This window comes from Pocillopora damicornis, chromosome 10 (assembly GCF_964200805.1).
Source record: "Pocillopora damicornis chromosome 10, jaPocDami1.2, whole genome shotgun sequence".
NCBI classification, from domain to species: domain Eukaryota; kingdom Metazoa; phylum Cnidaria; class Anthozoa; order Scleractinia; family Pocilloporidae; genus Pocillopora; species Pocillopora damicornis.
This window is the reverse complement of record NC_142679.1, coordinates 9,790,139-9,802,298: the sequence shown is the minus strand read 5'-3', so window position 1 is coordinate 9,802,298 and position 12,160 is coordinate 9,790,139. Positions and strand designations below refer to the sequence as shown.

General features: G+C 39.4%; 1 protein-coding gene and 1 pseudogene across 2 annotated transcripts in view; one reads left to right on the top strand and one right to left on the bottom strand.

Moving 5' to 3' along the window:
- Positions 1 to 5,480: 5,480 nt before the first annotated feature.
- Positions 5,481 to 9,595, top strand: LOC149038840 (skeletal aspartic acid-rich protein 2-like; annotated as a pseudogene). The gene is made up of 3 exons (XR_016180302.1): positions 5,481 to 7,305; positions 7,755 to 8,032; positions 8,845 to 9,595. The product of XR_016180302.1 is annotated as a skeletal aspartic acid-rich protein 2-like (transcript).
- A 280-nt stretch (positions 9,596 to 9,875) lies between these two features.
- Positions 9,876 to 12,160, bottom strand: part of LOC113667625 (uncharacterized) — a 3,873-nt gene continuing 1,588 nt past the window's right edge. Inside the window, 2 exon segments of the mRNA XM_089184372.1 lie at positions 9,876 to 11,402; positions 12,002 to 12,160. The exon segment at positions 12,002 to 12,160 is cut by the window's right edge and continues 198 nt beyond it. Of these exon segments, the coding sequence (XP_089040498.1) occupies positions 10,219 to 11,402; positions 12,002 to 12,160 (1,343 nt within the window). The 3' untranslated portion in view covers positions 9,876 to 10,218.

The following is a 12,160-nucleotide window of genomic DNA, read 5'->3' as shown; positions in this document are numbered from 1 at the left end:
CTAACTTAAATGGCTCCACTGGTTTATTAGTCAAACTGGACAAAATGTATAAACTGCACAATCTGGTTTGATTAATTCAAGTAGTTAAAACAGTCAAACTAGTTTCATTGGTTCAGCTGGTTATATTGCAACAACAAGCGAAAACAGTTAAACAACGAAAATTGTTTAATCTCTAAATTTTGTCAAGAAATGTCATTTAACTCAAATAATCAAACTACCTCATGGCATAACTAGGTTAAATGGTTCAAGTGCACAATCTGCACAATCTAGCCTCATTGATTTGAGTAGCTAAATTATTCAAACTATTTTACTTGATTCAATTGGACATGTAGTCCCACTAGCGTAGACATTTTAGCTCTTTAAATTGCACAATGCATCTTAATTAGTTGAAGTCGTAGCCATACTAGCTTCACTGGTAAAACTGGACCATATGTATTATTGGCTTAAAAGGTTCGACCAAACAAAATGCATATTTAGCTTTAATTGTTCAACTGCACAATCTGCACAATCTACCTTAATTGATTCAATTAGTTAAAATAGTCAAACTAGTTTACTTGGTTCGACGGATTAAATATTCAAATTAGTTGAACTGCACAAATTGCAAAATCTATTTAGATTGGTTGAAGAACTTCATACGCTCAAACCAGGTTAAATGAATAACTCGACTGGACAAAATTCACAACTATCTTAAAGAAGTTCAACTGCTATAGTTCTGCAATCATGGTTAATCGGTTCAACTGGTTAATTGGTCAAACTAGGGAAGACAGTTCCAGTTTAAATGGTTCAATTGAACCATCTACCTTTTTTGTTTTCTTTAATTAAAATAGTCAAACTATCTTAATTAATTCTCTAGGTTAAATAGACAAACTAGAAAACAATTAATGTACACAAAATGCACCACCTATCTTAATTGGTCGAAGTCGTTCAAATGGCCAGACTAGCTTAAATGGTTCAACTGCATAGTCTCTAGAGTAGAGCTTAGTTTGTTTAAGAAGATAAAATAAGCCAAACTAGCTTAATTGTTTTAACTGCTTAAATAGTCAAGCAAGCAAAAACAGTGAAACTGCTTTGTATCGCAAATAGTTGAAGTAGTACAAATGGTCAAACTAGCTTCAGTGCTTCCAATGGACAAAATTAATCTATTCCATAGATGGTTCAATTGCACAGTCTCCATAATCTGCCTTAATTTGTCAAAGTAGTTTATATTGTCAAACTCTACTGTAATTGCTTCATCTGATTAAACAGTCAAACTAGTGAAAACAATAAACCGGCACAAATTGCACGATCTATCTAAATTAGAAAAGTAGTTCAAATAGTCAAATTAGCTTCAATTTATCAGCTGCACAGTACAATCTAGCTGAATTGGCGCAAGTAGTGAAAATAGTCAAACTAAGTTAATTAGTGTAACTGGTTCGATAGTCAAATCAGTAAAGAGTTTAACTGCACAATTTGCACAATCTACCTCTGATCTTTGAGGTAATGAAAATAATTAAACTAGCTTAATAGGTTCGATCGCACAATCTAACGGTTCACTTTGTTAAAGTGCCTGTGACACGAAAGTTGTCTTGCCTTTTCAGGTTGATAGCTGTATTTCGAATAATAAATAGTCGATCTTAGTGCCTAGCGATTTCTCCTTGACCATTTTTTCATCCATTAAAAGTACCATTTGCCGGCCAAATAGTGTCCCTATTTAGCGCACGGCTAAAACGATCTGTTACATACCTGTGACGTAGAGGACTGTGAAGATACGTCGGCAACTATGATGGAGAAAGGAGAAATCTAGAAGAAAGAACAAACCCATTACGTGGCCTGAGCGCAAAATGATGTAAGCTGCAAGAATAATAAAAATATATCGGGTATTTCACATATATAAGGCATTTTTATACACTACTTTCTAAAGGATGTAGCTGTATGGCCAAAATGGACGCGTTTCGATCCTCGACATCGAGGAGATTTAATCCTTCAATTTCGTCGGCTTTACGCTCCGTACCGCCTTCAAAGACGGCTGTAACCAGCACATATCACTATTCAAATCAGAGGAAGATAACCAATGAATTCAGCCTAAAGGAATGCTGATTAAGGGCCTGTTCCCACGCCGTACACTATTGGTTCTACATTCTATGTGGCTGACATTTCGCACGCGAAGATGCTGAGCTCCTTATTGTTTTTTATTTCAAGCGCTCGAGATGTACTCATACTCATTGTCTTTTCACATGACTACCTTTGCACTTTTCTCATTGTATGAAAATCCTACCAATTATAGTTTCCATCGTATTTTGATAACAGAAACACAATCAGGCCCTTTCAAAAACAAAAACTCGAAGGGATTATGAACTCTCCTTTCCTAGGTTTCCGAAAATCCATCCCACGAGCAATCCATTCCCCCCTGTACTCAATACTTCATTACGCTGGCGGGCAGTTAAGGATATCTTCGACACGCTCCCAGACACCGAAGCCGAAGAAGGTGACAAGAAAGCCGTAACCGCTCTCACAAACTACTCTAAGCCGAGAAAGAGTGTTGCTTTTGAAGAATACCAATTTAGACTGGTGAAACAAAATCCAAACCAGTCAATTATGACATACTACACTAGAACTAGCGAAGACATGCAAATTCACAGACATTGACCGAGAGATGAAATCTAAAATAATTCAGTATTGTGTGTCTTCAAATGTGAGAAAAAAGCCCTCAGCGAGCCAACCACAACACTAAAAATCATACTGGAGTACGGTAAAACCCCCTCGAAAAAACCAAGATTTAAGCAGCTAGGCTTGAGAAACATGATACTAACTATGTATATAGATGCCATGAGGCACATCCAAAGACATCATGAACCGGAACTCCTACGCCAGACTACGGACCACCACGGAATGAATCAAAATAAAGAATTCGTGGCTGTTGTCAAACCCATATAAGGGAGGTCGAACAGCCTACCCAGCATATAAAAAAGAATGCTGTGGTTGCAGGAAAATCGGGCATTTCAATTCAGTTTGTCGTAGCACTGGAAAACAAGAAAAGTCTCCGGCACCAAAGGAAGCACCGATAAAGGTTAAAATCCTCATCGAAAATTACGACAGTGAGGACGAATATATTATATCAGACCTGACGTACGGAGCGTCAACGATAGTAGAGCTAAACACCCACAGTTCCAAGTGAAAATCAAAGAACATGGTGCAATATTCAAGCAGATTCCGGATCGAGCATTTACCTGTTCAATGAAAAGGACTTTAAGGACACTGTTGATCGTTCGATACTCCAACCTACATTTACGACAGTATATCCTTACAAATCCGACATGCCCCTAAAGATGCTGGGAAAGTTCGAAGCGAACATCGTCGATAAGAACAGTAAAGCGTCGCAGGAAACCATAGACGTCACCAAAGGCGCCGGAGGATCTCTACTCAGTTTGCGTCGCTCATCTAGGTCGCAGCAGCCTTATCAACCCAAGATCAAAGATCAGTCATCGTGGAGCTCGTAGAAGAATACAGCGACCTATTTACCGGCTTGGGAAAGCTCAAAGACTTCCAAGTGAAATTACACGTTGACATCAGCATACCGCCATCAGCCCAACCACACCGACAAGTACCATTTCATTTACAAAAACAACTAGAAGAACAACAAGAAAGAGATGAGAAGAATGGCGTAATAGAAAAGGTGGAGGGGCAGACAACTGGTACCCTCACAACACGCGAACCGATGTGAACAATGTCACCTACAAAGCTGTCGAATGCCTTAAGGGAGAGCTGACGGTCTGCTCTTCATTGGCCATCCTTCTTCGTGAGACCAGGATTGTAGCCCTTAATCGCTACAACAAGAAGTCGTCGACCTAGCGAACGAAGGTCACTAAGGTATCGTGAAAAAAAAGTCACTTCTGAGAACTCTCTCAAGGTTTGGTTTACCAGTATAGACTAACTATTGGAGGATACTGTGAAGTCTTGTTTAGCCTGCCAGGCAGCCACACCCAAAGCGAAGAATGAACATTATTTGCTGGTCCTTGAAAAGAACTCAGCGTCGACTTCAAAGAGTTACCTTCAGGAGGATACTTGCTGGTCGTCACAGATGACTATACCAGATACCCTGTGGTAGACGTGATGCAAACCGTATCATTCCGAGCTGTTGAGCCTCGACTGAACAAAATATTCGCATAATTTTGAATCCTGGAAGTCCTTTGCTCTGACAACGGACCATCGTTCAACAGCAAACAATTTGCACACACCCTGGGGTTCAAACAATGCAAGGTCATCCCGCTCTGGTTCAGGGCGAAATGGAACGCTTCATGCGCACAGTTAAGAAGACCATTGGAAGTTAAAGCAGCGAATGTAAATCATCGCCCATGAAAGGAAGAACTGCGTGATCTGTTATGTAATAAGAGAGCCACTCCACACACGTCGACAGGTATACCGCCGTATACCACCAGACAGCACTGTTCAACCGATCGATACGCTCAAAGCTACCGCAACTCACCCCCCGCACAAACCCGAGACTCATTGATCCGAGACAAAGACGACGCCACAATGCGAAAGATGAAGGAATATGCGGACAGCAAGAGGTATATCAAACCAACTAATCTATTTGAAGGGGATATGGTACTTGCCAAATGCAAATCATCGCACAAGAATATAGCTACACCATACGATCCAAAGCCATATATCGTAAGCCAACGCAAGGGTGCAATGATAACAGCAAAGAGGACTGACAAAGAAATCAAAAGGAATTCGTCCCTCTTCAAAAGGGTGGACCCTCAACGGCTCTTAAGCCGGAAACCGAGATCGACGACGAAGAACTGGAGCTAGGACTGGAGGATCCCACAGCGTTGCAAAAAGTGGAATAGGCAACTTAATGGCGTTACCCTGTGCGAAAGTCGAGGAGAGCGCCTGCATACCTCAAAAACTATGTGGGACGTTGTTGCTGTGGTTGATTACTAAGATGACTGATTATAGTCTAGTTGATTACGAACGAACAAGTTATTGTATGTGAATGATCATTATCGGAAATTAATTAAGTGACATTTCGAGATAGAGCGTTGTGATTTCGATTGTACCGCTTCATACAAACTGTTCTTGTGTTTCGAATTATGTCCTCCTTCTAGAGTTCTAAAAGAAGAGGGATGAACTGTTGTTACTGTTAGTGCTAAGTCAATGTGTAACCGGGTCACTTGACACGTAGGTCATGTGACACAATGTATGGATAAGACAAGAATTGTAGAAATGAAAAGAGTATCAAAAACCACCACACAGGTATACATCGCCATCGGACATTATTTCAGGAGTATTTACACGCTGTCTGACACAAAATTACGAGACGTGTGAGATTTGTAAGTATTTGTAAGCTAACTCATTACCAGTCCACAGGACACGTTTAAGACAAAATAAGAGCACTTTTGGGCCCAAAAAAACCGAATTGTAAGTTTTCTTTTTAATTTTTTTCTATTGGAACTGGCCTGTACATTTAATAAGCTAAATATCTACGCAAAGAAAACTGCGTGTCATGGGCACTTTTAATAATAAAACTAACGAAGACAGTTTTCCTGCACAAATTGCACAATCTATTTTGATTGCTTGAAATTGTTTAACTGGTTTAAATAGTCAGACTAGTTGAAACGGTAGAAATCGAAAATATGCACATAGCTGAATTGATTCAATTCATTAAAATTTTTCAAACTAGCTGAAACGGTTTATATGGAGGAAATACACAAAATAGCTTAATTGTTTTAGCTTTTTGAATTTGGCAAATTACCTGAAACGGTTAAACTGGACAAAATGAACTATTTAGCCGAATATGTTCAACAGGTGAAAATGGTCAAATTAGTTAACACGGTTTATCACATAAACTTTGTTGTCATACAAGGATTTCCGGCCCTGAGATAGTTGAATTAATTAATTGAATTTCTCGAATTACGGCAGCTAAAACACTAAAAAATCCGTATCGCTGACAGACAGTGGGCTCAAACTTACCTAGAGGGAGAAGAAAACCAACATACTGAAAGGAAAACTGAAAGTTATGTATTCGATGGTTTTGGTGTTAGCATTTCTCTTGGCTGAGAATGAAAATCGAAAACTGGAGGATAGAATATCATATTTCCGTCATTAAGTCGTATTTTCCTCTCGGCTTCGTATAATTTGCGGCAATCAAAGACTCAGAGAAATAGAAAATATTGACAGACTTAGAAGGATAGCAATTCATATGAGTCTTCAGTCGATACATTATCAGGTGATGCCAGGCCAGAGGATGACAAATAGACAGGAACTTAACGCGTGCATAGTCGCTAAGATATTCTGAGTTTTGAAAAGATTCTTAGGAATGTCATCGCACGCGGATGACGTACTGCGCGTATTTCAGTTTCGCCTTTCGGACAAGATCAAATACTAATTTGCATACGACAGCAAGCTTTGTTCACATTACACACGTCATACAAATGAGACTTAATGGGTTAAGTTTGCAAAACTAGGTAGGTGTTTCATTTGCATATAGCCTTATTTCAAGGAACCTTTTTTTTTCAAGGTTTAATCAAACTTCAGATATGTCTGATGGAGGGTTGCTGTTCAGTGTACCTCCAACTGTAATAATTACTTTGCTTATCATTGTCTTCTAAAATATTTTTGGCGGTGGAAACCTTTCATTCTCCACAGATTTGTTCCCGATCGTGTGTTTTGCTGACGAAGGGGGGAACAAACATGACGATAATGATGAAAAGATAACAATTCGTGGCAGTAACGTGTCGGCCAGAATACTTGGTCGGTCAGGAAAAATAATGGTTGTACGAAATGAAAAAGACGACGATGATGATAAAGATGACAAGGATAATGATGACAAAGACGACAGAGATGGCACAGACAAAGACGACAAGGATGACTCGGACAGCAAGGACGACAAAGATAATAGAGACGGCAAAGATAGTCGAGATGATAAGGACGGGTCCGACGGTAAAGATGACACAGACGATGATAAAGATGATGAAGATGATGACGATGATGATGATGATGACGATGACGAAGATTTTAACGACAACAACGAAAACTTGTTAACTTTTGAACTCAATGAAATCGAAGAAAAAGATGCAGATGACAATGATGTCGATGACAAACATTCCGTGGATTCCTTTGATGATGTGAAGTTCACTTGGGAAAGTAAATAAGAAGTCTACGCTCAATGGAATCCGCGTCACTACTGTGAGCTTGTCAACTAATTTTGATGATCAAAAGGCTTCACTTGAAATCATAGTGTACTTGTTTCATGAACCTGGGAGTGTCAAATTTGGTAATGAGACTTTTGCCGTACAAAGTGGAACTGTCAAGTTCAATATTAAGGTGAGTAAATGCAGCCAACAGAGCTGCGTATGATTTCTGTTATAATAAAACTTATGGTTCTATCAACGTGGCCATTTTTTACCATTTCTATAATTTAAATTTTCTGAACTATTGTTTTACGGTAGGAAAATCTGTAATTTATCAGTGCAGGAGAAACCATAGAGCTAGAGATGGTAAGACTAAGATCTGAAACAAATTTGATAAGCAATGGAAGTTTAAACCTCTATCGTAATTATTTCCAGCTTTAAGTGGATCTATTGCTTTTACATATCATCCCCAGCTTGTGATTTCAGTCGTTGTGTTAGGCTGTGTGTATGTGCGTGTATCCGTTTAGCTATAATAACTTCCTAGAGAGATATGTATTCCTTCAACGAGTATCAGTGAAAAAGAAAATGATAAAAAAATGAAGTGGTTATGATAAATTGCTCATATGTATCTAATATAAACAGATCAGTAACTGGGATTTCTGTGATAAAGACGATTCACCTGGAGACTGCAGTGAGGGAAAAGTAGGAAAATATCTCGATCTTAGCCTTAAAATAAAGAGCAAGGGATCTCCGAAAGAGGTGGACGAGGATGACCGCAAAAAAAAAACTGCAACTCTAAAGATGACGATGATGAAGACGATGACGATGATAAGGATGAAGATGAAGATGATGATGACGATGATGACTGCCCTATCATATACGACGTTGGTGGAGACCCGGAAATGCTGCTAAATAAAGGGGTAGGTCAAGCGAACTTAGACATAAATGTATTTCAAGAGATTAAAACGACTCATCTTGGCTGATTTTTTCTGACATGAGAAATTTTGAACTACAATTAGTAGCAAAATTGTTGACACCTAATCAACGAAATGGCAATATTCTGAGATAGCCAACCAATTTTATCGCTAATACCCTCTTTTTTACTCCCTTTCCCCCTATGCCGACGAGCTTTGATTCCTGTGATAATATAACATTGGTTTGGGGAAGGGGGCTAAGTTAGTATCAACATATGATCTTAGTTGACGGGTGAGACCGACTCAAGTGATCACATTTCGCCTCGAAGTGTAGGCTTCACCAAGCGATTTACGTTTCAACTTTGCCGTTAATTGCAGGCTTGCTTTTCCCCTCGACGACTAAGAACAATATAAATCACGAATCGATTTATTTCAAATTAACTTAAGTTTAACTGAAGTTGGTAAAGAACTTCACACCCCAGTCAATTTATTGCCTCAGTGAGAAAACATTTCCTTCTATGCCTAATTCGATGTGATGTCATTGGAGGCGTAGATATTCCGGATAATAAAACGATCAACTGAATATACTTCTTTCTTGAATCCGACAGGACTTATACTCTAATGTTTTATGAGCGCTCACCATTTTCGGAATGTTAAGCCAAAAAGAAAGTGATATAAGAGTAATTATTAACAATTTCCTTGTAGTAAGTCTTAGGTGTCTTCATATTATAAGCTTATATAAGCTTAGATAAGAATGACAGTTACTCAGTTATTAATTTCTTTTAAATCGATTTCTAATCTGTCTTCCCTTTTCTAAGGTCATAATTGACGATGATGAGTACACTGCTATGCCACAAGGATTTCCCAAATTTGAGTCAGATGACAATGAGAAGAAATTCGTGTTTCGCATCCCGAAGTTTAAGAGACACGTGCTGATTGATCCAAGTGTGAACGTTGGCAAGGTGCTAAAGGAAGTCATTGTCGAGAGTGCTGCTTCTTGGTCACAATTCAATATTGCTGTTACTGTTTTGCTTCTATTTGTAGCTATTTTTACAGCTCAGTTCTAGAATATGGAACAGAACAACTCACCTGATTAAGGCCAATTAAACGTTGTGTTTTTAAGTGTATATCTAAATTGAAAAGTTGATACATGGCTCTATATCGAAAATAGTTGCACATAGCATTCTTTTTAGGGCTAATCTCGAGCTGTAAAGATTTTCATCGTTTTCAAAACAGAGACTGATGTTGAATTTTATAAGAGGATAATAGCTGTGCTGTTTCTCCTCGCAAGACTCGCATTCCGTAAAGTGCCGAAAACTTACGGCTGAAATCGAAACATTGAGCGTGCGGCTGGCAATTTTACAATGCAAGATTCAAAGCAAATCCATTTTTTCCTTTTTGATATCTGACTGAAATGGCAGCATGAAATCTCTTTGTCAGATGTTCTTTGCCATTACGACGAGAGGATCTCGATTTTCAAAAGAAACATGTTTTTTTCTGATTTATCTAGTCGAGCTTTCCTGACAAACTAGATGTTATTATAACAATAAAGTTTATCTCAAAGAAAAAGTGTACTAGTCTTAGAGAAGGCCCACAAACATGAACGTGATTGTTGTCGATGATATCAGCTCAGAGTCCACGACGTTGTCGGCGATCTGTGTCGCAGTTCTGGGACCTTCTTGAGCGACCTCTTAAGGTGATTTTTTTTCAGACAATGATGGTCAGAGAAATTTAACTGTCTACCCCCCCAAAAGCTTATTTTTAACCGTTGACTGTCGGATATACTTTTATTTTGAGACCGTACAAAAATTGCGATATCATTCTTGCGGAGATGATCTCAGTCGTGTCATATTTTATCTCTTTTTAATCATATGTGTTATCCTGACATTTTTATTTTTTGAAATTATCACCTACATTCCTGAATAAACGAGAAAAACAGTCGACGGGTAGGGAGACAAAAACTAATAACTGTTGCCGGTCGCGGCAAAGTAATGCGCTGAAACAGACTGCCACGGACTCTTTCATCGTGTTTTAGCTTGAATTAGTACTTAAGAGCCACTCTGGTACCCTTTCAACTCAAATTAGTTCACCCTTCTTGTCTAGACTCCTCGTTTTATCTCGGCGTAAAGTCACTCACAAAATGTTTCTTAACTGCAGTGTTAGTCTATAGGAGAAAAAGACTTTATTCGAGTTTAAACGCCCTCTGCCAATCCTCTCCTCAGGGGGTGAGTGCACCCAAACATGACCCCATTGTCATCTATCGTGAGCGCCACTCCTAATCCTATTGGTCCAAACGCCTTCATATATTCCAGCTCGGTCTCGTTTTGTCCCATCTTACGTACTTCCTGTAACACGTTGTTGGCAACTGAGAACTCTTCTATAGGAACCGCCTGGAAAAAATCTGAGAAGCTCGGCAAAAGAAAAGTAGGGGACTCCATGGCTTCCTTAGGATTCATACCGCTATCCAAGAGGTTGGTAAAGTACTGTGGAACCACAACGGGATACGATTCTCCCACAACAGACAGTGCCATGACTGGCCGCTGGCTTCCGGTTGCCTCGCCACCCTTGAATGCTATAGCAGGTTGAAGGCCCGCTGGAAGCCTTCCCCCGGGAGTTGTCTGCTTGACGAAGGACTTAAATATCGCAGCTGAATGCGGTAAAGCAATTCCCTGCACAAAAAGACCTGTTCCCCACATTTCACTGTTGATAGTGTAAATCATGGAACAAACATTGCCATCCTTGTCGGCTGCGACTATAGAATCTGAGCCATGTATAAAGTCTCTTATGTTCTCCTCTCCACCAAGCAGTCTTTTAATTATGGTATTGACGTCTCTCATCTTTTCAGGAGAACCGATCCTCTCCCAAATGGCTTCCGCAGACCCTTTCGAGAGGCGATTAGAGAAATAAAGGTCAAAGTTCTCTTTCAAGATCGATAAGCCAGAAGGGTTTGAGTGCAAGAAAGCAGAAACAAAGAAACTAAAGCGAGAGATCGAGGCGAGTCGGAAAAATTCGGTCGCATTTGTGATGTAACTGGACCCAGGTTTCTGGCCGATTTCTGCCATTTCCATTAGATTCAGCTTTTCAATTAGTTCAATTGCGCCCCAGTCATTTCCAGACGTACACACATTGTATTCGTGATACGACGTATTGAAGGGCTCTTCCCATTGCGTTTGATAGCGGTGCATATCATTTAGGGCAATAAATCCCTTAGCCTCTTTAATCAGAGACGTCATCTGCTCGGCCCACGTTCCATTGTAGAAGAACTCCTTTGGATTCTCAGACACACTTCGTATAAATTCGGCTACTTCTGGTTGTTTGAAAAGTTCGTTAGAGGCGTATGGCTTCCCAGTCTCAGGATTGGTAAAAATCTTTTCACCTAAAGAAATTCAATTATTGAGGATGTTTACTTCTTTTTCATCTTTGTCGTAGGTTTTATTGTGCCCTTCTGTTAAATCTATCTATCTTTCTGTTAATTTTTGTTGAGTTCTGTTTTACCTTTCTAACAGTATTTCATCTCTATGTCAGCTACGCATTTTTCAGTCGATCGTTTGCATCAGTATTTTTTACGGTATTTTCTATCTGATAAATTCAACGTTATCTCTAAGAAAGTTTATTACATGAGTTGGATGGACCAATTCTTCCAGACCTCCACACTTTTACTCCCACATTTCCGAAACCTCACCGTTAATATTACCCACTTTCCAGACTCCCTTCCAAACTTCAAACCCTCTAAACTTTCGCACTTCCTCATTACATACTTCCACATTTTTAGATTTCCAAAACTCCATACTACCCAGCTTTATTCATTCAAACTAAGACTATTTACACTCACTCAGTTTCTCACTTCCATTACTTTAAACTTGCGCAAATGTCTTTACAAAGACCTCCTCGCTCTCAAGCATTTAGAGCTGAGAGGTATATTAATCTCCGCGCCTTTCGATATCCTAAGTAGAGCTTACAGATACCACTTCATACCTTCGCTTGTTCGCAACAATGTAATGTCGTTTTAGTATATTTTGATGGCGGAAGCCATCCCAGTGGACAGCTTAAATCCGTTTTCAGCGAAATACAACGCGGGCTCGAACAAAGTACTGAGAGGGAACTTTGCAAATTTGGCTGCAGCGTCAGCTACAC